The sequence below is a fragment of the Apus apus genome, chromosome 5 (assembly GCF_020740795.1).
Source record: "Apus apus isolate bApuApu2 chromosome 5, bApuApu2.pri.cur, whole genome shotgun sequence".
NCBI classification, from domain to species: Eukaryota; Metazoa; Chordata; class Aves; order Apodiformes; family Apodidae; genus Apus; species Apus apus.
Window position 1 is genome coordinate 49,349,389 of NC_067286.1, and position 23,431 is coordinate 49,372,819.

At 37.6% G+C, this 23,431-nt stretch overlaps 1 protein-coding gene across 2 annotated transcripts in view; it reads left to right on the forward strand.

Moving 5' to 3' along the window:
* CPSF2 (cleavage and polyadenylation specific factor 2) overlaps window positions 1-23,431 on the forward strand; it is a 38,470-nt gene that overhangs the window by 5,242 nt on the left and 9,797 nt on the right. The window contains exons 7-15 of one of the 2 annotated variants that reach the window (XM_051620402.1): window positions 137-324; window positions 752-1,042; window positions 2,169-2,269; window positions 2,613-2,813; window positions 3,517-3,669; window positions 4,243-4,468; window positions 6,153-6,452; window positions 7,429-7,563; window positions 7,668-10,205. In XM_051620402.1, coding sequence (XP_051476362.1) covers window positions 137-324; window positions 752-1,042; window positions 2,169-2,269; window positions 2,613-2,813; window positions 3,517-3,669; window positions 4,243-4,468; window positions 6,153-6,452; window positions 7,429-7,563; window positions 7,668-7,760 — 1,688 coding nt within the window. In that variant the 3' untranslated portion in view covers window positions 7,761-10,205. Of the gene's footprint in view, window positions 1-136; window positions 325-751; window positions 1,043-2,168; window positions 2,270-2,612; window positions 2,814-3,516; window positions 3,670-4,242; window positions 4,469-6,152; window positions 6,453-7,428; window positions 7,564-7,667; window positions 10,206-23,431 lie in introns of those variants that run through there. The other variant, XM_051620401.1, reaches the window with a different exon arrangement.

Below are 23,431 nucleotides of genomic sequence, written 5' to 3' on the forward strand. Positions count from 1 at the left end.
GTTTGCTTTTGGTTATGATTGCTAGTGTGATATAACAACAACAGAAAATAAAAAAGCCAGCCAAAAACCAAGCCACAAACATTGTAATGTTTGGTTCAAAGTACAAGTAAGTTTTTGTTTTGTTTTTATTTCTTAGCTAATGTTTTGGAGACATTACGAGGTGATGGAAATGTATTAATAGCTGTGGATACAGCAGGCAGAGTTTTGGAACTTGCTCAACTTCTTGATCAGATCTGGAGAACGAAAGATGCAGGATTAGGAGTCTACTCTCTAGCACTTTTGAATAATGTCAGCTATAATGTAGTGGAGTTCTCTAAATCACAGGTTTGTTTTCATCTTAAAATGCTATTATGAAGAGGGTAGTGGAATGTGTCTGCAAAAGCGTTTTGTTTTTCTTTTTAAAAGTAAAAAATGGCTAAATACTGTGTGTTGTACTTATCCTGCAATGTGGGTTTGTTTGTGTCTCGGATATTTTGATCAAGTAACACAGAGTCCACTCATGGTTATGAGCGTGTTTCCTGGTACTCATTTCTGGTTTTATCACAAAATTTGTTAGTGTAGTTTATAGCTGTTAAAAAAGAGGACTTAAAGTACTTGTTTCTGTGTTGTTTTTGCTCAGCATTATTTATACACTTGCTGAGAAACATTGGCATAATCACATGCATATTGCATCCTGTATTAAATGTCAGGTTTGTACATTATTGTAGAACTTGTATTCTTACAGGTAAATTTTTCTTAATACGTATTTTAGGTTGAATGGATGAGTGACAAGTTGATGAGGTGCTTTGAAGACAAGAGAAACAATCCTTTTCAATTCCGCCATCTCTCCTTATGTCATAGTCTGTCTGATTTGGCTCGAGTGCCTAGTCCAAAAGTTGTTCTTGCCAGTCAGCCTGACTTAGAGTGTGGGTTTTCTAGAGATCTTTTCATTCAGTGGTGCCAGGATTCCAAAAACTCCATAATTTTAACTTACCGCACTACACCTGGAACATTAGCAAGATTCCTGATTGATAATCCTTCTGAAAAAGTTATAGATATTGAGGTAAGAGTTGTCCGTTTGTTTCAAAGTTTTTTATTGTGGGGCATCTGGGGGATTATTAGCAAAACTGAACTTAGTTTCCTTTTTATCTACTGAAAATGCTTCTTGTGGTGGAGGGAAATTTCAAAATCACTATGTTGTGTATTTAACCAATTGTGGATAAACTTACATAAAAATAGGTCTTGTATTAGGAACTGCAAAATGCTTTTTGGTCATGTGGCAAAATGAATACTACATAGAGGTAACCCTAAAGTTGCTTTTAAATATAAAAACAACCCTTTCCTTTATGTTCTTGTTGTAATAGAAAAAATTTGACTTCCAGTTGGTGTACAGATCACAACACACAATGGATTATTCTTGCTGGGAAATACTCTGGGTTTGGATGAGGGAAGAATCAAGTAAAATTAGTATACTATATCCCACAAGAACTAGAAAGATTAGCAAAAGCTAGGAATTGGGACACAATTGTCATCCATGGTTTTGATTTTGTTTCAGTACTTTACAGACTGGTGTCTGCTGCTCTTTTGTAAGCAATGTTTATTTATAGGGGTCCCCTGTGGTTGCAGTGCTAATTCCAATCCTGATGATGCAGCTTTATTTTAGTTTTAAATTGGATTGGAAACATTGAATTATAGCATTCGACTGTTACTAGAATTCAGTATTATTCCAAGTAACCTATACTCTAATCTGATTTTCAGAAAACAAAAACCAAAACTGACCATTGTTTTGCCTGCTGGTATGAGTTTGCCAGGTTCTTTGGGTTTGATGTGACACAAAAATAAAAATATACACGTCATAGAGTATTTGTGTTTGCTTTTTGGAGAGATAATTCCTGAAGATGTTTTAATACCTTTTTTGTACTTCCAAAACTTTTTTCTTTTTTTGTAAAGCTGATTTATTTGAATATTTTAAGAAATGCTTTTTCTGTTAAAGTAGACTCTACTAATTGACAACATTATAAATTGATAACCGGGGTGTGACATGTTTGCAGGATCTTGTTTTGTATGTGACATATAAGTTGTACTTGCCCTTGATCTTTAGATAAAAATGTTCTTGTCAGAGCACGTAGGAAAAGCATTAAAATCATGCCAGCTACTCACAGAAATACTGATTTTAATTGTATCTGCAGCTGAGAAAACGTGTCAAGTTGGAAGGAAAAGAACTTGAAGAATATCTAGAAAAGGAGAAACTAAAGAAAGAAGCAGCTAAGAAGTTAGAACAGTCTAAAGAGTAAGTATGTTGGCTGTTCTTGCATTCTGCTCTTTTGTTTAGAGTTGAGGTTTCTGTGTGATCATTCTGCTGCTTCAACCGTTTACAGGGATAAATGGAAGTCACAGCTTTGATAGACTTCTCTGAGGACACTGAGGAATTGGGAAGGGTTGTTATTAATCTGTTACTATGATAGACCTGTTTCTCCTGCTGTTTGACTGTGAGCTTTCTCAGATACACAAGCTGCCCTTCTTCTTGGTCGGTGTTAGGTGAACTGTTAACTTGACAGTCTCTGTGTTTATGTAATACTAAACCTGAATAAAAAAGAAAGTGCAAGGTTTTTTTTTTTTTAATGTTATTTCAGGGCAGACATTGATTCCAGTGATGAGAGTGATGCCGAAGAGGATATTGATCAGCCAGCTGTCCACAAGACCAAACATGATTTGATGATGAAAGGTGAAGGTAGCCGTAAAGGAAGCTTCTTCAAACAGGCAAAGAAATCTTACCCAATGTTTCCAGCCCCTGAAGAAAGAATTAAGTGGGATGAATATGGCGAGATTATCAAGTATGTGGTAGTAATGCATACTAACATGTAGTAGCTAAGAAATAATTTTAAAAGAGAATAAAAATAAAAATATTAATTTTGTCTTTCTTGCAACAGTTGTTACATACTCTTCCAACTCTTCCAGTAATTTGTGAACAGTTAGAACAGTTTGCACTAGGTCTCTCAGGAAGCTTATGATAGGATTGGAGCTGCCAAGTGCTGATCCTTGGCCTGTGTTCACACCTCTTAGCATGTGTTTCCACTCCAGCCTACTTGTTTGTCTGGTTTTTGTGTGTTTGGGTTTTTTTGTTCTTGTTGTGTGGGTTTTTTTGTTTGTTTGTTTTATCTCATAAGATAATTTTTCTTAACCTTTTTCTCCTTTAAAAACACTGAATTTTGATTAAATTTATCATGAGGATAAATAACATTTTTAATCCTAGAAAAATCTAGTGATATTTGTCCTATTTGCATGAGGAATACTTGCTAGAAATCCTCAATTTACTACTGTTTCTCAAGATATCAAAGGTATTTTTTTAAGACAGGAAAGTGGTATTTTCCAAATTAGCTGTATTCAAGTATAGAAATATTGACAGCAAGTGTAATTGTTGGCAATAACAATTATAAAACATCTCAGTAGTAATAGTCAGCATTGTTTGTTTTTATGTTATGTAGTGCTTTGGTTTTATTGTAAGACTACTAAAGCAAAATGTCTCTCATTGTTTAGACCTGAGGATTTTCTAGTTCCAGAACTTCAAGCAACAGAAGAAGAAAAAAGCAAGTTAGAATCTGGTTTAACAAATGGAGAAGAGCCTATGGACCAGGATTTATCAGATGTTCCTACAAAATGTATTTCTGCAACAGAATCCATGGAAATTAAGTGAGTGGCTTTGTTTTTCTTGTCAGTTCTGCTAGAATGGTGGCATGGATACAGTGCAAATTGGATGAAAGGCTAGCTTTGCATTAAGGAAGTGGGAAAGGACTTGCTTTTTGGTTTGTGTTTCTGTTTTGCTTTTGATTTCCTTTCTGAGCTATGTAAGCTAGTTTTTTACTACTCTCTCTGGGAGCATGGTGCAGTAGTTCCCCAGTCTTATTAAGAAGTTTGCAGTTTCTTTCCTGTGTGATGGAGACAAATACAAGAGGAAGAGCAAACGTTACAATAGTATGTTACCATATATATTCTGTTAAAAGAAGAACTTATTCAAATATGCTTATCTCATATTTTGGATAACTATGTGAGTTTTGGGAATGTATAGTGTTGAATACACATACACGCGGATACTTGATAATTCTGTGTTTTACTGATCCATAATATTCCTTGTGCTAACAGCTTTTACTGAGGTAGAATGATGTAAAAGTATCTTCCATTTTTAAATTACATATTTTGGAGCACCCAAAGGTTAAATGTTTTAAACTAAAAAAAAAATATTCTTGGGTTTTTAATTGAAACTAGAGCCAGAGTTACATACATTGACTATGAAGGACGCTCAGATGGGGATTCAATTAAAAAAATTATTAACCAAATGAAGCCAAGACAACTGATCATTGTCCATGGACCACCGGAGGCCAGTCAAGACCTTGCAGAATGTTGCAGAGCTTTTGGTGGGAAAGATATTAAAGTTTACATGCCGAAACTGCATGAAACTGTAGATGCAACCAGTGAAACTCACATTTACCAGGTAAGGTACTGGGATTTGTTAGTTGTGTAGCTGCTGTGAACACAGTGGAGCAGTATTGTCAGACTCAAATTTGGTGCTCTGTTCTTTGGGAGAGGAGATACAATACTACCAATGTGTACACTTGGTTTTGTGCGATCAAGGCATCAGTACTGTTTTTGTGTCTTCTAGGTAAATGTCCTATTCTCCTTATGCTTATTATTCATAAGAAATGCTTAAAAACTTAAATACGAGATCAGTGCATTGGTACCTGTAGTGCAAAAGGCAAGGTTTGTGTCCATGAGAACAGCAGTTTGCTTTACTCAAATCTTAAGAGATTTATGATGCCTATATTTAGAGTACCACTGTACACTACTTGCAATTCAGGATTCTTTTTGCAATCTGAAGGGGAGTGTTAGAAAGCAAAGAGAAAAAAAAATCCTTCATACCTAAATAGTACCTAAGAATAAAAATGTAAAGTTAAGAGCAAGTTAATGTTAAAAATAAGTAAGACACGCTTAGCCCTCAGAAAAGTTAATGTGATGGTTCTTGGAAAGCAGGGTTATGGTAATGTGTTACACTGTGTTATTGCATATACTGATTTAATTTTAATGGTTAAATTCTAAATAAGAAAACTTGGATAGTTTGTGTGTAGTATGTGAAAACTGTGTGTTGTCCCAAGTCAGCTTTTGATGTTTTTTAGAGGAAAGTCTCTGACATGCATTTTAAGCATTAGTCCTTTATTATTTCTATCCTTTTAAAGTTAACAATTCTCCTGATGTTTTTCTATTGAGATTTCTGCTTCTCTCCAGACAAATATCTGTTATTCTGTAGGAAGTGGAAAGTTCCAGTTACTCAATATTGTCCAGTTCTGACAGTCTTAAAAATGGCAGGGTTTTCTGTGTTTGGTTTGTTGGTCATTGATGTTTTTTCTGTTTGCTTATTTTTTTCTAAAGCTATGAGGATTGCTAGTGTGTAAGAAATAACGTAACTGTGATTTTTCACAATATATTTATCTGACTAAAATTGCAATTGCTTTGTATTTAATTTTTTAAAAAATACATAGAAAGGGGAAATTCAATCTGCATAGCTTTAGTTTGTGTTTCTGCTTGAAGCTTTCTGCACAAATTAAATGCAGCGGAGAAACTGAATTAGAAAATTAATAGGTGTGAGTGGAACATCAAAATCCCTGTGTCTTTTGAGTGGGCTATGCTGCAGATGGATAGTTAGTTGCAGTATTCTTCATACAGCTGCAGCCTTGATTCCACTATGGGGATCATGAACAATCTCATGTGGGTAACAGTCTTTCAGATTAGGGCTTTATTTAATGAGTTAAAGTCCTGGAATGCACTAGAAGAATTGGGGTAACGGAGTTTTCATTGGTTTAAAATCAGATATTTTCAACATCCTTTCTTACAATAAACTATTACTATAGGTTCTTTTTTTATTTCAACCAAACCAGAAATACTGATTTCTGCTGCTTTTTAAGTGGAGTAGTGACAAGAGGGTTATACAAATCAAATTCTGAAAGTGTAGAACATCTTGCCTTGGTGATATCAATTCCCTCCTTTCCCTCCCCAAAAGAGTATGAATCAAACTGATTGGGAGAGACAGTGAAAGGAAAAGTGCGTATTTTTAAAGCTTTAAGTAACAGCTCTGTCTCTGTTTTCCATCAATCTAATAGTACTTTTATTTTTGTGCAATCCAGGTCAGGTTAAAAGATTCACTTGTAAGCTCCCTTCAGTTCTGTAAAGCCAAGGATGCTGAACTGGCTTGGATAGATGGTGTTCTGGACATGAGGGTTTCGAAAGTGGATACAGGAGTTATTTTGGAAGAGGGAGAGCTGAGGGAAGAGGAAGACGTAGAGATGCAAGTAGATATGCCTTCTTCAGACTCTAGTGTCATTGCACAACAGAAGGCCATGAAAAGTCTTTTCGGTGATGATGACAAGGAGATATGTGAGGAGAGTGAGATCATTCCTACTCTGGAACCCCTACCACCTCATGAGGTACAGAAATTATGTTCATCTGGACTTCTTTTTTGAAGAGCTCTGTATTGATTTGTCTTCTTAGAGGTTGATACTGTGATCTTATTCAAATGAAAGCCTAACTGAAACTGGATTTTCATTTTGTTAAATCTGCTACTCTTTGTTAAACCTGATGCTGTTCTTTGTTCAGATTTTATGCTGTGCAACAAGGATGATCTCTGGCATCCGCTGCTAGTGCCCAGCATGTAGTATCCTCTAATTGTGAAGATAAAATTTAAATTAGCCAGTTTCATATTTGTAGTTAGTACTTGCTGGTTTGGAAGTAAGTCAGCATTTAGTCATTTGTGGATTTTAATGTGTTTTCCTTAGCATCAACAAAACATTTCATATACTTGAGATACAGACTTCTGAAAGTCATACCTCTCTGCTTCTATAGTAGTGATTTGAGAGTTCATTAATTTAATATTTTCTATAAATCAATCTTTACTCTTAAAATACTTTGCATGTGAGTAGATATTATTTTATATTTTAATTGAATAATTGCAGTGCCATCTAGCCCTAGAATTGCTTTTTAAGATACTGTTGCACAGTCTTAAATGTAGTCTGTTCTAGGAGCTAGATAAATGTGGAGACAAATCTAAATTCTGTTAATATTGAGGACAATATCATGCCATGATGTACATCAGTACATGGAATTATGTACTGATCAGTAGCGTAGCTCTGTCCTTGGCATAACAAGGCTTGGAAGAGGGGTCTTGAATGACAGCATTCCATTTGTCTTCAATATGTGAGCAAAGAAGGAAACTTTTGGAGTTTTTGGATAACTTCTAAGGCCTTCCTATCCTGCAAATGTCTTGCTGCAGGTGAACTGAAATACATCCAACCTTCTCATTTATAGTCCTGTAGTGTAGGACATGCTGCTGCTAGTACCATGATGAGGAGATCTTGGAAAAATGGAAGGCAGCAGAAATATTAATATTGTGTGTATTGTTTAAAGGTTCTCGGACATCAGTCTGTGTTTATGAATGAGCCAAGACTGTCTGACTTCAAGCAAGTTCTCTTGCGGGAAGGAATACAAGCTGAATTTGTGGGAGGAGTGCTTGTGTGCAACAATCTGGTGGCTGTTCGCAGGGTAGGTGTTCTGTGTCTTAAACTCTTTGGTAAATAATATTCTAAAAGAAATGTAAGTTTCTATTAGTTTAAAGATAATAAATTGAAGCATGTCTTTTGTTTCAGACTGAAACAGGGCGCATTGGACTGGAAGGCTTTCTCTGTCAGGACTTCTATAGGATAAGAGACCTTTTATACGAGCAATACGCTATTGTCTAAGTGAAGTGCTGCAAAGATGTTTTTACCTGAACTTCTAAAGACAATGGAGATTTCTCCCAGTTTTGACTTTTTTGTAGTTTTGTAATTTATACTGGGGAAACTGAATTCATAAAGAAAATTAACTTCCCTGAACATGTAAATAACTGCTACTGTCTTTCTTCATAAATCTGTTGGTACATTCCATGTTGTTGACTTTCAAACTGTTACGAACTTCCCTCTCCCATGTAGCAAATTATAAGTGAGTTTATGGCTATGAACCCTTCTCAGGAAAGGTTCAGTTTGTCAGAACATGATTTGATTTCCTAGATTCCCTGCCAAAGAGTACAAAGTACAAAAAAGTAATTATTTTGTTCTGTAGTAGGATTAGATAGAGAACTGTGGATTTTTTGGTTTTGTCCTTTTTGGGTTTTGTGTGGTTGGTGTTTGTTTTTTTTTTTTTTTTTCCTAAATAACTTCAGTTTAGGTGACAATCTTGAATATCTCTCTTTTTTTTTTTCAATGGAAGTTAGTTAAAGTGCATTTTTTTATAGCCAACTCAAATCTAGACTACCTAAACTTGCCCCCAGTGTTAGTCTGGCTGCATCTTAATGTTGTGTTTATTCCACCTTACTAATTTGTTCCAGAACAGAATTTTGTATTCTATATAAAGTATTAATCTGCAGAATAAAAAAGATTACTTTGGAAAGGTACTCTAAGAAGACTTGATAATGTAGTCAGGCAGTTTAAGATCCAGTAATTGTGTGTTTCAGAGTAACTTCTATACAAACTTAAATTTGTAACTTCTAGCTTTTGCAGAATTATGCTGACTACCAAATCTTTTCCAAGTTGTGATTTTAATGCATTCAGAAGTCGAAAGCCTTTATCCATGCACTGCTGTTTGTTCAAATTGCCATGGGCCAAGTTCAGTAAGATCCTTTATCTTGAAATCTGAGTTCATGTGATGCATTTAATGCTTTTGTGCCATGTTTCCTTCTAGTTGCATGTTTTGTGCCATTTTGCATTCTAGTTGACAGTGGGACTTACTGTGGCTGCTGACGCTAGGAATTAACCTCTCTTTTAGGTGAAGATGAGCACAGTTTTGGGCACCTTAGTTTCTCAGAAATTAACTTATGCAAAAAAATGGCCTCTTTAGAATTAATTTAATTCTTTTTTCCCTGTCCATATGTGAACTGCCAGCTTTGGCAGTGAAGGATTGCTTGCTTGTTTTTGCATACAACTATGTAATATGTGCTCTCCATGTGTCTGTTTAAATAAAACCTTTTGAAAAAGTGGAAAAAAAAATAGCCCTGTGGGCTATCAATGGAAAGATTATTTACTTTGTAATTCATTCTTAACAAATAGTCTTCTATCTGATCTATAGAATATTTATTCTGTTTAATAACTTAAGACAGTATTAAAAAAAATCACCAGAAAAAACCCAACCAAAATAGCCCTGCAAGAACTATGTACTAAATATGTAAAAATCTTGAAAAATGAGTGCTGAGTAAGAACATATTTTGTTACACAATGAAAATCTTGGCTAGGAACGACTGAATGGCTTAATGGTGTTTTTTTGTTTTTTAAACGGTGTAGAATTTTTTTTTTCCATTATATTGACAGTCAAAACTTTCAGAAATGCTCTGGTTTTGCACCTGGTTTGTAGCAATGCTGTGTAAATCTATATGATGCTGGATGCTTAGTGGTGAATACTATTGTATTACTATTGTTGCTGATACTAATGAAATTTTATGAAGTGAGTGAGTTTGTACATTATCATACTGGCCTTAAGACTTTTAACTTGAGGGCTCAGGATGGGCAGAGGTTGCATATGCCACCTTGGAATGTATTCATCTAAGAAAAAAACATGAGAAAATAAAGTTAAAAATAGTGCTGTTTTTAAGAAAGGGATAAAGACAGGACAACATGATCATAAACCTTTCTATAAGTCTTATTTGTTTTTTTAACCTATTGATTCAAATTCTGCTAAGTTTAACAAAAGTTTAGTGTTATCAATCACTAAATTTCTGTGTGCTCTGGTAAAGAGGAGAGCCCCAAGTTGGTGCCATCACCAAGGAAAAGGCTCGTGTATGAGCAAAACAGATAACTGTTCTTTATTTAGTCTCTTCAGCATGTGTGGCTTGAAACCAGACCTAGGAAGCTGATATGCAAGATGATAGTAATCATCTGAGTGCTGGGAGTGGGGAAAGCTGGGTTTGTGGACAACTCTTGAGGTGAGAGGTATGAAGGGGAATACAGGACACCTGCAGTCCATGTAACAGGCTGCAGTGCTGTGCAATTATTACTTGTAAGCATCAGGGAACTGAAGCAAATTCCCATGAGTTTTGCCTAGTCTGCTATCAGTTTGTTAATAGATTATTATTCTTTTCTGTTTGTTTTTTGGTTAGTTGGTTTGTCTTGTCATTAACTGTGATTCACTTTAAACAATAATTAAACTTCTCTGTGTAATTTTCAGGGTTACTGATCTGGTTCCTGTTTGAGTCTGAAATAAGATTCATTTCCCCTTACCTCCACAAAATGTCAGTGCTGCCATGGACTGTAAGCTGTATTTTCTGACTTAAGAAGGCAAAAGCCCAGCTGGAGCTCAATTTGGCCACTGACATAAGGGACAGCAAAAAAAGTTTTTACAAATACATCAATAATAAAAAAAGATCCAGGGAGAATCTCCATCCCTTACTGGATGTGGGGGGGAACATTGCAACCAAGGGTGAGGAAAAGTCTGAGATACTTAATGCCTTCTTTGCCTCCATTTTTATTAGTCAGACCAGCTTCCAGTCTCCTGAGCTGGAAGATAAGGATGGAGAGCAGAACAATCAATCCTCCATAATCCAGGAGGAGGCAGTTAAGGACCTGCTTCTGCACCTAGACACACACAAGTCTGTGGGGCCTGTTGGGATCCACCCTAGGGTGCTGAGGGGGCTGGTGGCAGAGCTCACCGAGACTCTCTGTCATTTATCAACAATCCTGGTCAACAGGGGAGGTCCCAGATGACTGGAGGCTGGCTAGTGTGACACCCATCTACAAGAAGATTTTGGGGAACTACAGGCCTGTCGGCCTGACCTCAGTACCTGGAGAGATTGTGGAGAGGCTCATTTTGAGTGAGCTCACACAGCAAGTGCTGGGCAGCCAGGGGATCAGGGCCAGCCAGCATGGGTTTATGAAAGGGAGGTCTTGCTTGACCAACCTGATCTCTTATTATGACCATGTGACCCACCTACTGGATGAGGGGATGGCTGTGGGCATGATGTACCTAGACTTTGGTAAAAAGGCCTTTGACACCATCTCCCACAGCATTCTCCAGGAGAAGCTGTCAACACATGCTATAGACAGGTGTACTCTTCACTGGGTAAAAAACTGACTGGGTGCCTGGGCCCAGAGAGTTGTAGTGAATGGGGTCAAATCTAGTTAGCAGCCGATCACCAGGGGTGACCCTCAGGGCTCAGTTTTGGGGCCAGTCTTGTTCAATATCTTTATCAGTGATCTGGGTGAGGGGATAAGAGCACCCTCAGTAAGTTCGCAGGTGACACCAAGTTGGGCCAGAGTGTTGATCTGCTCAAAGGTAGGAAGGCTCTACAGAGGGTCCTGGTCAGGCTGGGTCAATGAGCCGAAGCCAGTTGTATGATGTTCAAGAAGGCCAAATGTCAGGTCCTGCATTTTGGTCACAACGAACCCAGGCAATGCTACAGGCTTGGGGCAGAATTACTGGAAAGCTGCCCAGCAGAAAAGGATCTGGGGGTGCTGATGGACAGCTGGCTTAGCATGATCCAGCAGTGTGCACAGGTGGCCAAGGTGGCCAGTAGTATCCTGGCCTGTATCGGGAATAGCATGGCCAGCAGGAGCAGGGAAGTGATCGTGCCCCTGTGTTCGGCACTGGTGAGGCAGCACCTCGAGTACTGTGTCCAGTTCTGGGCCCCTCACCATAAGAAAGAAATTGAGGTTCTGCAGCATGTCCAGAGGAGAGCTACCAAGCTAGTAAAGGGTCTAGAGAACAAGTCATACAAGGAGTGGCTGAGGGACTGGGGGTTGTTTAGTTTGAAGGATGCTGAGGGAAGACCTCATTGCCCTCTACAACTACCTGAAAGGAGATGGTAGGGATTTGGGTGTTGGCCTCTTCTCCCAAGTAAATGATAAGACCAGAGGAAATGGCCTGAAGTTGCAGCAGGGGAGATTTAGATTGGATATTAGGAAGAATTTCTAAATTGGAGGAGCGGTCATGCTCTGGAACAGCCTGCCCAGAGAGGTGGTTGAGTCACCATCCTTGGAGGTATTAAAGAAATGTGTAGATGTGGCACTTCAGGGCATGCTCTAGTGGTTGAGGTTGTGGGATTTTTGGTGAATGTTTTTTGGTGGAGTGTGTGGTTGTTTGTGTTTGTTTTTGTTTTGATGATTGGACTCTGTGATCTCAGAGTTTCTTTCCAACCAGGACAATTCTTACTTTTTTTTTTTTCTGTCTTGGATAATTCAGATTCCTTGGCTAAGAAGAGCCAAGTGGGTGTGGAGACACAGGAAAGGCAGAAACTTTTCTTCTCCCTTCCCCAGAGTCTGTACTATTTGTGGATAAATCCTGGCTTTTGTATTCTCCTCTTCCTATGCTTATGTAGTAGAATATGAAGACATATTTCAAAAGGTTAAGGGAATGCAGAACTCTTTAATAATAAAAAAAATGTCTATAATTAATTGCTAAGCTGTTCCCATCGGCTAAACATAGCTTTTCCCTGAAGTTAAATAACTATGTGGGTGACAGTCTCATGTTTAATTATTTTACTTTGACAGTATGTACTGGAGGTGAGGTGAAGCTTAAAATAATCTTCTCCTTCCCTGAACAATATTTAGACTTAATCAGATCCACTTCTTAAAATATGCTTTTGATGGAGAGGTAGTATGCCTTGCATTCTGTCAGAGTAACAGTCTCATGAGAGTATTTAAGATATATTTGCTGGTTAAACTTGCTTGGAAGGGTAGTATCTGTAGTAGCATTTAATTGCGGTCTAACACTATTTATTTGGATTGCTTTCAGTGGAATTTGCCTCAAAGTTAGTCCTTTTTTTTTTTTTCCCTATATCCATCTGTGTGAGTTTTATAGTGTGCTCATCTCAGCTGTTGCTACAAGTGTTTCTCAGAAGTAATTCTGAACAGGATAGGTAATATGTCTTTATCTGTAGTAAAACTCAAATTGTATAGAAAAATTGTACTAGAGGATTTTGAAAGATACATGAAAGAAAAAATGGAATGTAGAACTTAGTCATCACTAAATCTCAGTAGGACTATCAGCTACTTAATTTCTATATTTTAGATACAGTGACAGAAGCAGGCTTTTAAGGAATGCTTTCTGATGACTTTGTGCAATGAACTATTCAAGTGAAAAAAAATAATTACTCAAATTTAGCTAGCTGGTCTGTTGCAAAAGCTTCAAGCTGTGAACCTGAAAATGTTTTCATGGTGTAGATTACATATTAAAAAGTGGGACATGGGACATATGACAACATTGCTACTTATGTTGCATTTTTGCCATGTGCTGGGGGCAACTGTTGTAGCTTATTCAAGTAAGTATTTGTATTAAGACAATATTGTTGTGTCTTCATTTGTTTTCAGGAAACTTGTTTAGGAGCTATGGAGAAAAACCGCTGAATATTATGTGTTTCATACTTCATAAATTATTGGCAGGTGCTCTGCAAGCCATAATAATGAACTATCCTTAAAAATCATCAGGGAATTTTTTTTTTTTGGCCATTTTGCAGCTCCTTCAGGAGCTGCACAGCTGGCAGAGCATATTGCCCATCACCATGGCAGACTTGGCATTTGAAAGCCTGCCAGATTGCTTTGTGCTGTTGCTCTAGCCATGGATCAGCAGTGTGCAACACTATGAAGACAGTAAGCTTTTTATGGTTTTGCCCTTTGTAAGATCAAATGAGTTAATACTGCATTTAGAAAAAGTCCAATCTGTCTTCTGAACCTACCAGATACTTGTGTTGCATTGCCCTGGTAGGTTAGGCCTCATGCTGCAGGAATCTATAGAGAAATTATGTTCTTGATGTATTGTGGTAAATTTTCTATCAGTATCAACATTCGGAGTTGCTCTGTGTAGCTGCTTTTCATGTTTTATATAATTTTATTATGTTTCAGTATTTCTTTCATAATCTCCCTGATTTTACTAATGCACAATATTGCAAATGCAGTATAAAACTAGTCAACAGACTTTAAATCATTTGTGTATCTCTAAACCTCTTATGCTGATTAAAATGTTAAGACTATTAGTATTTTTTATGTAACTGGGTCTAAATTTAGTTTCTGTTGCAGTCAAAAAGCACTCTGGCATTGCAAACCGTGATCCTAATCTGCTTTCCTCGTGGAGTTGATGGCAACAGTTCTTCAATGCAGCTTTTGTGTTTCTGTGTATCAATGATTTGAATAGTTAATGTTGTGTTCATCATAGAAATTTAGTAGCAACTATTCATAGTTACAATTTCTTCTCCAGAAGTGTCAAAATACTACTTTTGTTCTTGTGAGAAATAGGATTTTTGTTACTTTGAGGCATTGTTTTCATTAATTCTTGACTTTTCAAAATGTAATTTGAGTATCCCATAGGCTACTGCTCCATTGATTGGGAGAAGGAGACTCTTGGTATTTTAACTTATAATAATTTTTTCAGATTCTTGTGTAGAGGAGGCGGAAGGAAACATTAAAGTGGAAAAAGCAGAAATCTTGGATGTAGTCCATACCTTTCAAACGGAATAGCTGTAAAATACCTACCTGCATGGCAGCCTCATCCTGCAAAACTACACCTGTTTGTTCATTCTGTGCACCCTGTTCTTACTGTTTGAACAACTTAATTATTATGAAAAAGCCATAAAGGCATGCCATCATATATTAATGGCCTCGTTTCCTGCAATATTGGGCATTACCTTTGGTCAGTCAAGATGCGTGGTCTTATTTTCACGAGCGCACAAGTTTTCTGTCATAGCTGACAGCTTGCTGTAAAAAGCTAGATTTTGACAACAACAGAAAAAACCAAACCAACCAACCAACCAAAAAAGACTGGTAATTGAGGTATGAGAATATATAGTGAAGGAAGTAATCAGCTTTCTGTTCAAGGAACCCATTAGATAGAGTGAACATTTGACTAGTAGCCTCGTTGCTATTTATATATAAAAATGAGTGCCTTGAAGCATCTGTACAGAAATGGGTAATTTACATGATTTTTTTAAATACAAAATTGAAGCCTATTTTAAAATGCATGTGTGCATAATCTCAAAAACAGCTAGAGACTGCATTGTGTGATCTGTATATGCAAGAGTCAATAGCTGTGTACCTAAGAGTACAGAACTTGAGTGCTTCATACTTCTGGTGATCTTACTCCTACAGGAGTACTCCTTCAGGACTATTTAGCTGGTTGTTTTGTAAGAAAGAAATAGCTTCCAAATTATACAGTTATTGCTGTGATCTATGAATAGAATTTTCCTTGTCAGAACATGTGCTCTAACAATTTGGAAATTGTTCTAAAATAACCCTTCTAGCTATGAGGGGAATACTTTTTTCTTTAAAGTTGAGCTGCCTAAAGAAACTAACCATCTCCTCGAGACTGGGGAAGAATATCTGCCTTGGTATTCCTGGTTTGGAAATAAAGCACAGATGGAGTGAAGAAAGAGCTTTAGACAAAATGGAAGGTATGGAGAAATAATGAAAACTGTGATGCCATTTCTACAGAGTTGTTCTGCTTTGTTCAAGAGGATTATAGATGTCTTTTCAGTTGTTCTTGTAGAATTATGCACAAGTTTAAGATTTGAGGGGGGAACTGGTGAATTTTACTGGCAGATCTTTCAATGTCTGTAAGCCTATCATGTCAGAAGAATGGTATGTGGTTTTTTTTCAGGATAAGATTGGGTTAGGATTATGAACAGCATCAGAGAAAGTTAAGACTTATTCATAGATCACACAGCAGGGTCTGCAGGTCTGGGTTTAATGGCTGCCAAGTGGTTTCTGAAATGTTCTGTGCTGGGTGGTTTGGCTTATTTGATTTATAGTTTAGGTTATGGCTAAGGACAGGCTTAGAGGCAGCAGGGTCACGAATCATGAGTCTCATGGTGAGAGAAGCTAGAATGAGGCTTGGTATTGATGAAGTAGAATGAAGTAGAGAACAGAAGACGAATCACGGGTATTGGCAGCTGATGCCTTAGCAACTCATACTGTGTTGACACCACCACCAAGAAGTTACAAGACTCTTATGTCTTATCTAATAATAAACTTTTTATATATGCAGCACTCCAATCACTGGCACTGGTCAAAGCATTCATCTGTGAGGTTTTGAATATGTGGTGTTGTGTAACTTGTTGGACTAAATGATATTTACGTCTGTTTTTTGTTTCATTATATTGATCATACCATTCTGCTGCTTAATAATTCATTATGTATTTCAATCATATGCAATGTAACTATGAAATTTGGAATTCAAGGGAGTTTTTATAGTTGGGCTCCTAAATATTGAAAAATCTACCTAGTATTCAATGACCATTATAATATTAGCCTTTAAAAAAATTTTATTCCTTGAACTTTCTAAAATTATGTTTAAAACAATACTGATTTCCTAAATATATACTTCTGTAAGCTTTGATTTCTTATTGCAAGTGCTTTGCTCCATCTGCTGTGTGTTGTGGCTCTAAAAGGCCAGATGCATGGAAAACTCTCAAACAGGGTATTGCACTTTTGAAAGTCTGCTGTTCACTGATGTATGTGCAAGTGTAAAGTCTCTCTCCTATCAGCATTGCAGGGCACTTACTGCACAGAGCTTTGACTTCCTTTGTGTGACTGTTGAGAACTGCTGAAGTGCACCATTAATTAAATTTTTTTGAAACCTGTAAAGTCAACTGCTTAGATTTTGCTTCAAGGTCTGGTTTTTTCATTGTCTAGCAAACTTGTGGCCCTGGAGTTGGTAACTGCCTTATGACTCTTTGCAGGCAGCAGAGATTTAGCTAGCAAGGCACTTTCAATTTCTAGTCTGATTGGGCATGTATTTATGCTGATAAAATGGTATGCTTCAGGGAAGTTGGAGGGGGAAATGGAATTGGTCAAGATATGGAGATTCCTGCTTGATTGTCTAATAATTCTTCTGTGGAACATGATTAAGAATTACTTTCTGGATCCTCAAAATTGTAGTAGGCTAATGGCAGTATGTATAGCTGCTTCTTCTTTAACCATGCTGTTTGATTAAACTAGTGGAATTCATGCCATAAACATCCCAATAACCTAGTCACAAAATCTATAGATGTTATAAAGACTGTCATGCAGTGTTTGAACTGTGAAGTCTTCCAATCCAAAAAACACATAACTAAGGAAAAAAAAGTATTATTTTCATGATTTCTGGTGAAACTTTATATGCAGAGCTGTTAAACCCCTCCTCTCATCACGTGCAGCACCGCAAGGCAGAGCCTGTGCTTGCGGGCTCGGGGTGTGCGCTGGGTCTCAGCAGTGGGCTGAGGCTGGAGCTTTGAAAGCCAAAGCAGGACAGCAATGGTGCAGCTCAGTGAGGGCATAAAGATGCTTCTTTGGAAAAACAGGATGTATGTGTGTCTCTGTGCCCAAAATAAAGTCTCTATTCAGGAAAGTACATAACTGGAACCAATGATACTTTGGTGTTTGAAATTGCGTTCTGTGTCTGAACAAACTCCTCCATTACAATTTTTAAGTAACTTGAAAAGCCTCACTTCTGATACCCCACTTAAAAGGGTGATTAATTTTTTTCTTTAACTCCCCTTTGTACAGAGATATTTGAAACCTCCTGAAGAAAATATTAATTTGTTTTCAGTAGCTATATTTGTAAAGCATGAGTCCCTTATCAAGGTTGAGCCTTTGAAACAAAAACAGCTATAAAAAGAAATCTGAACGAAACAATTTGCATAGCAATAGCAGCCCCTTTTTGGTTTTTATGCTAAAATGGAAAACTGCAGGGGGAAAAATATCCCAAATCTCGTACAGATAAACAAATCTGGAGTAAATCATTAGAGGATTTTCCCCAACTTCATGTCAAAGACTGCTGAAATATTAGACTTGTTTTACTTTAATATTATTCCAATATTTTGACATAAGTGGTGTATGAGCAAGGGTAGACAGATTATTTTAATTGGTTGGCTCCAACATTTCTAAGCTGTGTGATGCAGAACAGGTTGTCACTGCAAGGCAGTGAATGGTGTGGGGGCAGTGGAGGCTGGGGGCTGCCTGGGCTCAAGCCTGCCATCTCCTGCCCCATGCTGATGCCAGCCATTTCCAGCTGGTGCCAGCAGCCCGTGGCCACCAGCACTGACAAGTCTGAGCAAGAGCAGCAGCTGCGAGGGGCTGGAGACACCATGCTGAGGGGATGGCTGCTCCTGGAAGAAGCTGACCCACAACAGAGGAGGTATCCCCCAAGGGATGACAGCCATGGGTGCTCCACACCAGGGTAGAGATTCCCAGAGGGATCACAGCTGTGGGCAGCCTGCTGGGGTGGGAACAGGAAGATTTGTGGTGGCATGGAAAACAGGTAAAAAGCACAGGGCAGCAGGCACGGCCACCCCACCTGCCTGCCTGCTTTGTCCATTGCCTTCCCAGGCATGTTGGGCCTAGCATAACAGACTGCAGATGCAAGTGAAGTTGAAACTAAAAGGGGAGACGAGAGCTGTTCATGAGTGCATTTCGCCTCCATCCAGTACTCAGTTCAGTCATCAGCTGTTGGTGTTAACTGGCAATAAATGACATGAGGAAAATATCCCTGACTGCCCAGACTGTTCTGCTTGTGACTGCCCACCCTGAGAGTGTCCCTGCAGGCCCTCTGACCTGGCAGTTTGGTGTAAATGTTCAAAATTATGCCAGCCATCAGTGACTGATCAGCAACATTACAAATCTCATTAAACATCTCATTTGCTAAGACACCTTTAAAAAGGTTACACAGGGTATGATTTTTCACCAAATAAGTAAATGACATGGAAGGAGGAATTTCTTGGAACCAAACTACTGTTGGGTTAGTCGTGTTGCTTGCGGTATGGTTAGGCAGGCATGAGCCAGCTAGCATCAAAGCAACAGACAAACTTGTCATTTAGGAACAGATGCTAAGACAGTCTGAGCTGCAACCATATGTGGAATTAAACGTCTTTGTGGTGTCAGTCATGACTTCGCTCTTATCGAGCTGAGTACTGCAGTGCATCGTGTGCTCTGGAGGAGGGACATGGACAGATCCTGGCTTGGTAAGTGGTTAGAACAAAAGTCGACTGAAAGTAGAGAGTTAGTGTTTTGGGAGACATGGGATTTCTGACAGAGTTGCAAAAGAAAGATCAAACCTGTAGACAAGATGAAGAAAAATTAGAAGAACTGAACTGGGAACATGACCCCTTTCCCTGATAAACTGTTGCATGGTGGATCACATCGTATTCATGGTATCATTTTGATTACATGTTGTTGGGCACAGATGTCAGGGCATTTCCTCAGCAGAAAGCAAACACTTGTCCATTCACCCCTAGGAGGATAAGGGAAATTGTTAGGAAAAAAGAAATAATGAAAAATTTAAAAACAAGGCCATGTAGTGTGCAGGAGTGTACTTAATTGGTTGCATTGGGAAATAATAAAGAAAAGTCCCTTCTTTTGATTTGGCTCACTCTAGACTGTCCTTCTCAAGTTGTCACTTGCCTGTTTGTGTGGTAGATTAAATGGCATCTGTGTAATTTTGCTGTAGAAGTATGCCTGAACATACGAAGTGAAGCAGTTGGCTGATTTTTTATTTTTTCCTAGTACAAGGTCTCAAGGGGATCATCCAATAAAAGCTGGAAAGTGCTACTGTTAGAAATAAAAGCAGAGCCCTTGAGATCAAATGGAGCTTACATATAATTATAAAATCCACACAGAGATGGAAAACTAAAACCAATTAGCAAATGGTTTCTTTTTTCTCTCAGATTTTAGCTTACAATCTTCACTCTGCTAATACCAAACATGAATGTAGATTTGATTGTCAGTTATGCTATACCATTTTGTCTTAAGAAATAAGACACTGCATGCTTCCATCTGTTGATTTTGGAGACAGAAATTTCCAAATCCTGGTGTGATGGGTTAACTACCCATCAGTTAACCCACACAGCTGCTTGCTCAGCTCCTTCCCTCTTCAGGTAGGGGAGAGACTAGGAAGAACGAAAGCAAGAAAACACCTGGGTCAATGTAAAAACAGTTTAAAAATAAAGAGGTGAGGGAGAAAATGCTGCAGAGGTGCACATGCCTTCCACCATGATCAGGCCAATGCCCAGCCAGTCTCTGAGGAATGGCTATGCTGGAAGGTGTTCCACCTTTCTACCTCAAGTTTATTTATGACTGAGCATGATGTCATATGGTATGTAATATGCCTGTGGCTGGTTTGGGTCAGCTGTCTCAACCACGTCCCCTCCCAAATCCTTGGGCACCCCCAGCCTACTTGCTGGGAGGTGGGCAGTGACAAACAAGAAACCTTTGTTGCCATGCAAACACTGTTCAGCAATAGGCAAAGCCAGTGTGTTATCAGCACTGTTTTAGTCACAAATTCAAGACACAGCAGGCCATGGTCTCCTGTGGAGGAAGTGAACTCCGTTCCAGCCAGACTTGGTATGCCACATTTGGATACCATCTTTCAAAATGAAGCAGTACTTCCTTGTTAGATTAATTTGGTGCTGCAGCTGTGATGACTGATGAGGATATTAACATTTCTGGCTCTCTGAAGCAAAGTCAAATAAGGATAGTCTGGAAATGGGTGAAGTACCAAAAAAGGACTCAAAAAATTAGGTAAACCTCTACCTAAACTTAAAAGTTTTGCTGATTATATTTTTTCCTCAAAGGCTGAATATAGCTTACAAATGGGCCTTAATCAAATGTTGTGGTGATTAATAGGAGACTTTCTGATACATTTCCAAGGATAAGCTTCAAGAACATGAGGTAGCATATGAATACTGAGAGGAAAAATTATTCTTTTTGTCTTGATTGCTTAAAAATTAAATTTGAGTGGGAGGCAAAAGGGAGACAGAGAAGGAAAAAAGGCTTTTCTGGTTAAATCTTACAAAACTTTCTGGAAGCGTGACAAAATATCTAATAAGAAAGGCTTGAAAAAGCAGTGTCTGTAGGGAGCAGAGGATCAGTTTGATTGAGAGATCTAATACTAATTTTCATCCAAAGGTGGCACTAGTCTTTTGCAGTTGGAGTTTTTGTTGAGAGTTTTGTTGAGGAAATGCAGACACCAAGAAGTCCTCAACTAATCCAACGCTTACCATTAATCCCAAACAAATCATCATTAGTATCTGGTTTTATCCTGCTTAGTCCTTGCTGGATGGTGAATTATGTAACCTTTGTTTTATTAATGTTTAATGGAAGCTTATTATCAGGTAGATTACCCCAAAAATGGGAGGGGGAAAAAAAAGTAAATTTGTTGCTTTCTGTTCTTTAGTGCTTGTTTGAGGGATTTTTAAGGACCTCTTATAGTAGCAAACAAGCAGATACTTCTTGATAATTCTATAAATAAACTAATTTCATATTCATTCACCATGTTGCTTGGCAAAAATCAGCTGTGTGAAAAATTCCTTAGACTTTTCTACTTGACTAGCAGATATTGTTGATAAATATAACTTAGAAAAGGACTTGAAAACCTTATTTTTATGGTACAAAATAATTTGATCTGATATTCAGGTGCAAAAATACACACTTTAAAGTCTGGACAATCCAGACTTGATCTGAAAGCTATGGAAGCTTTTTGAAGATCTCACTCAAGTGCACTTTCATCTCTTGAGTCTTTTATGTGCTTCCGAGTTTACTCACGTAGCTGTTTAGCTCCTGCAAAAGGCTGAAGATTTTAATTGTTGAAACAAAATCCAAAATCTTTTGCTGTGTATGTGAGGTGTTGCATCTGAGTTGTGCCTGGTGTTGATTGTCACTTCTGAGAGTATCACTTGACACATCTTGATAAAGCTTAAATGTCTTTCCAAAAGTGACAGTCTGATTCAAAGGAAAATAAAAGCACTTCCTAGGAGATTTCATGCTTGGTTTTTTGTTGTTGTTTTTTTTGTTGTGGAGTTGTTGTTTGTTTTGTTTTTAAATAAAAAAACCCAAACTGATTCCACTCACATAGTAATGGGTGACATCTTGGGTGTTAATGAAAGCTACAGCTGTAGATAATAGTTTCTTATATTTACTCAAATTTATCACTTCTATCTTCTAGGAAACAACACATTGAGAATAGTATAAGGTTAGAAGAACTTCCATATAATTTTGAAGGCAAAGTTTGATGTAAAGAGAGGTAAAAATATTCTGAGGAATATGTTTGCAACTACCTGTTTTACTAGTGCAAGGAAGTTTTGTGATATTTGAATGATCTAAAATTGACTTGACATTTTGAAAATTTGGTAGAAAGGAAGCAGCTCTTTTATTAGATTAAGTGATATACTTTGAAAATACAAACCTTTTTTTTTTAGTAAATGCATTATGTTTCTAATGCAAGATTCTGTTTTTAGCAACGAATTTTACCTCTGATGTTGTTAGACCATCATAGCTACTGCAATGGTATGTAGTCATGAGTAAAATTTTGACTCCTACAGAATGCTAATAAAGGTGTTTTGATGGTATCTTCAGAAAGGATGAGTTTAATCTATGTATTGCAAAAAAAACCCAACAAAAACCAAAACACTAGAGAATTCAAATCACTGAATTAGTGGGGAAAATGCCAGCAATTTTGTGAACTAAGTACCAGAGCATTCAATGAACTTTTCTGTGCCTGCTTTTATCTGTGGGCATTGAGTATTTGTTTAGTTTATTTTGAAAAGCTCAGAACAAAAAATAAAATTAGATCTTTTCCAGATACTTCCAATGATTGAATGAGTTTGATTTCAGCAAATATATTGTAGGGCACCTAGAAAACCATGAATTTGGCACTCTGGGTGATTTAAAAAACCCTAATATTACTGCTGATTGTCAGATTAGGTGAATCAGTTAATTGTCTGTTATAAATAATTAATTTTGATTTTACCATAAATATAGTAAAACTCATAAAGACACTTTCTTAGCCTTTGATTGACATGATACCTTTGTGTTATTTCATCTGGTTGAACAGCTTCCTAGCTATTTAAAATATTGTTTTTATTTTATGCATATATTCTTCTGCCATCTTGCACTCTGTGTGCTTGTACTTTCCAACATGTACCAGCTTGTTGTGTTGTTAAATAGTATCAGGAGAGAAGCAGAAATGCCAGGTTATACTTAGAATGTAGTGTCAGGGACAGCGGTTTGTGTATCAAGGTCCTGCAAGGTATACTTGACAAGGCATGCCTTGTTTATATTTCAGCAGTATCCCTTTTTCCTCTTTATCACTTGGAAAATAGAACTGCAGGAGTGATAAAAATACAGCTGGCTTCAAGGGAAGGTTAAATGATAATTTATTCAACTGATAAACATCCACATTGTGACACTTCTACTAATAGAGAGTGCTTTGCTTGGCAGCTAGGGGGGTGGTAATAGCCCATCATCTTTTGGAAATGAAATTACACTGGAGATAAGATGCAAAAACATTAACAGTGAAGGTGATTAACAACTGAGTGCAACAGCAGTTGACAAGGTGGTTTCCCCACTGGATAGAATTTCAAATTGAAGCTGAATATCTTGTGAAGGCTTGATTCAGCTCAAAGTTCTGAGCCTTATAAATAGTGGATTCA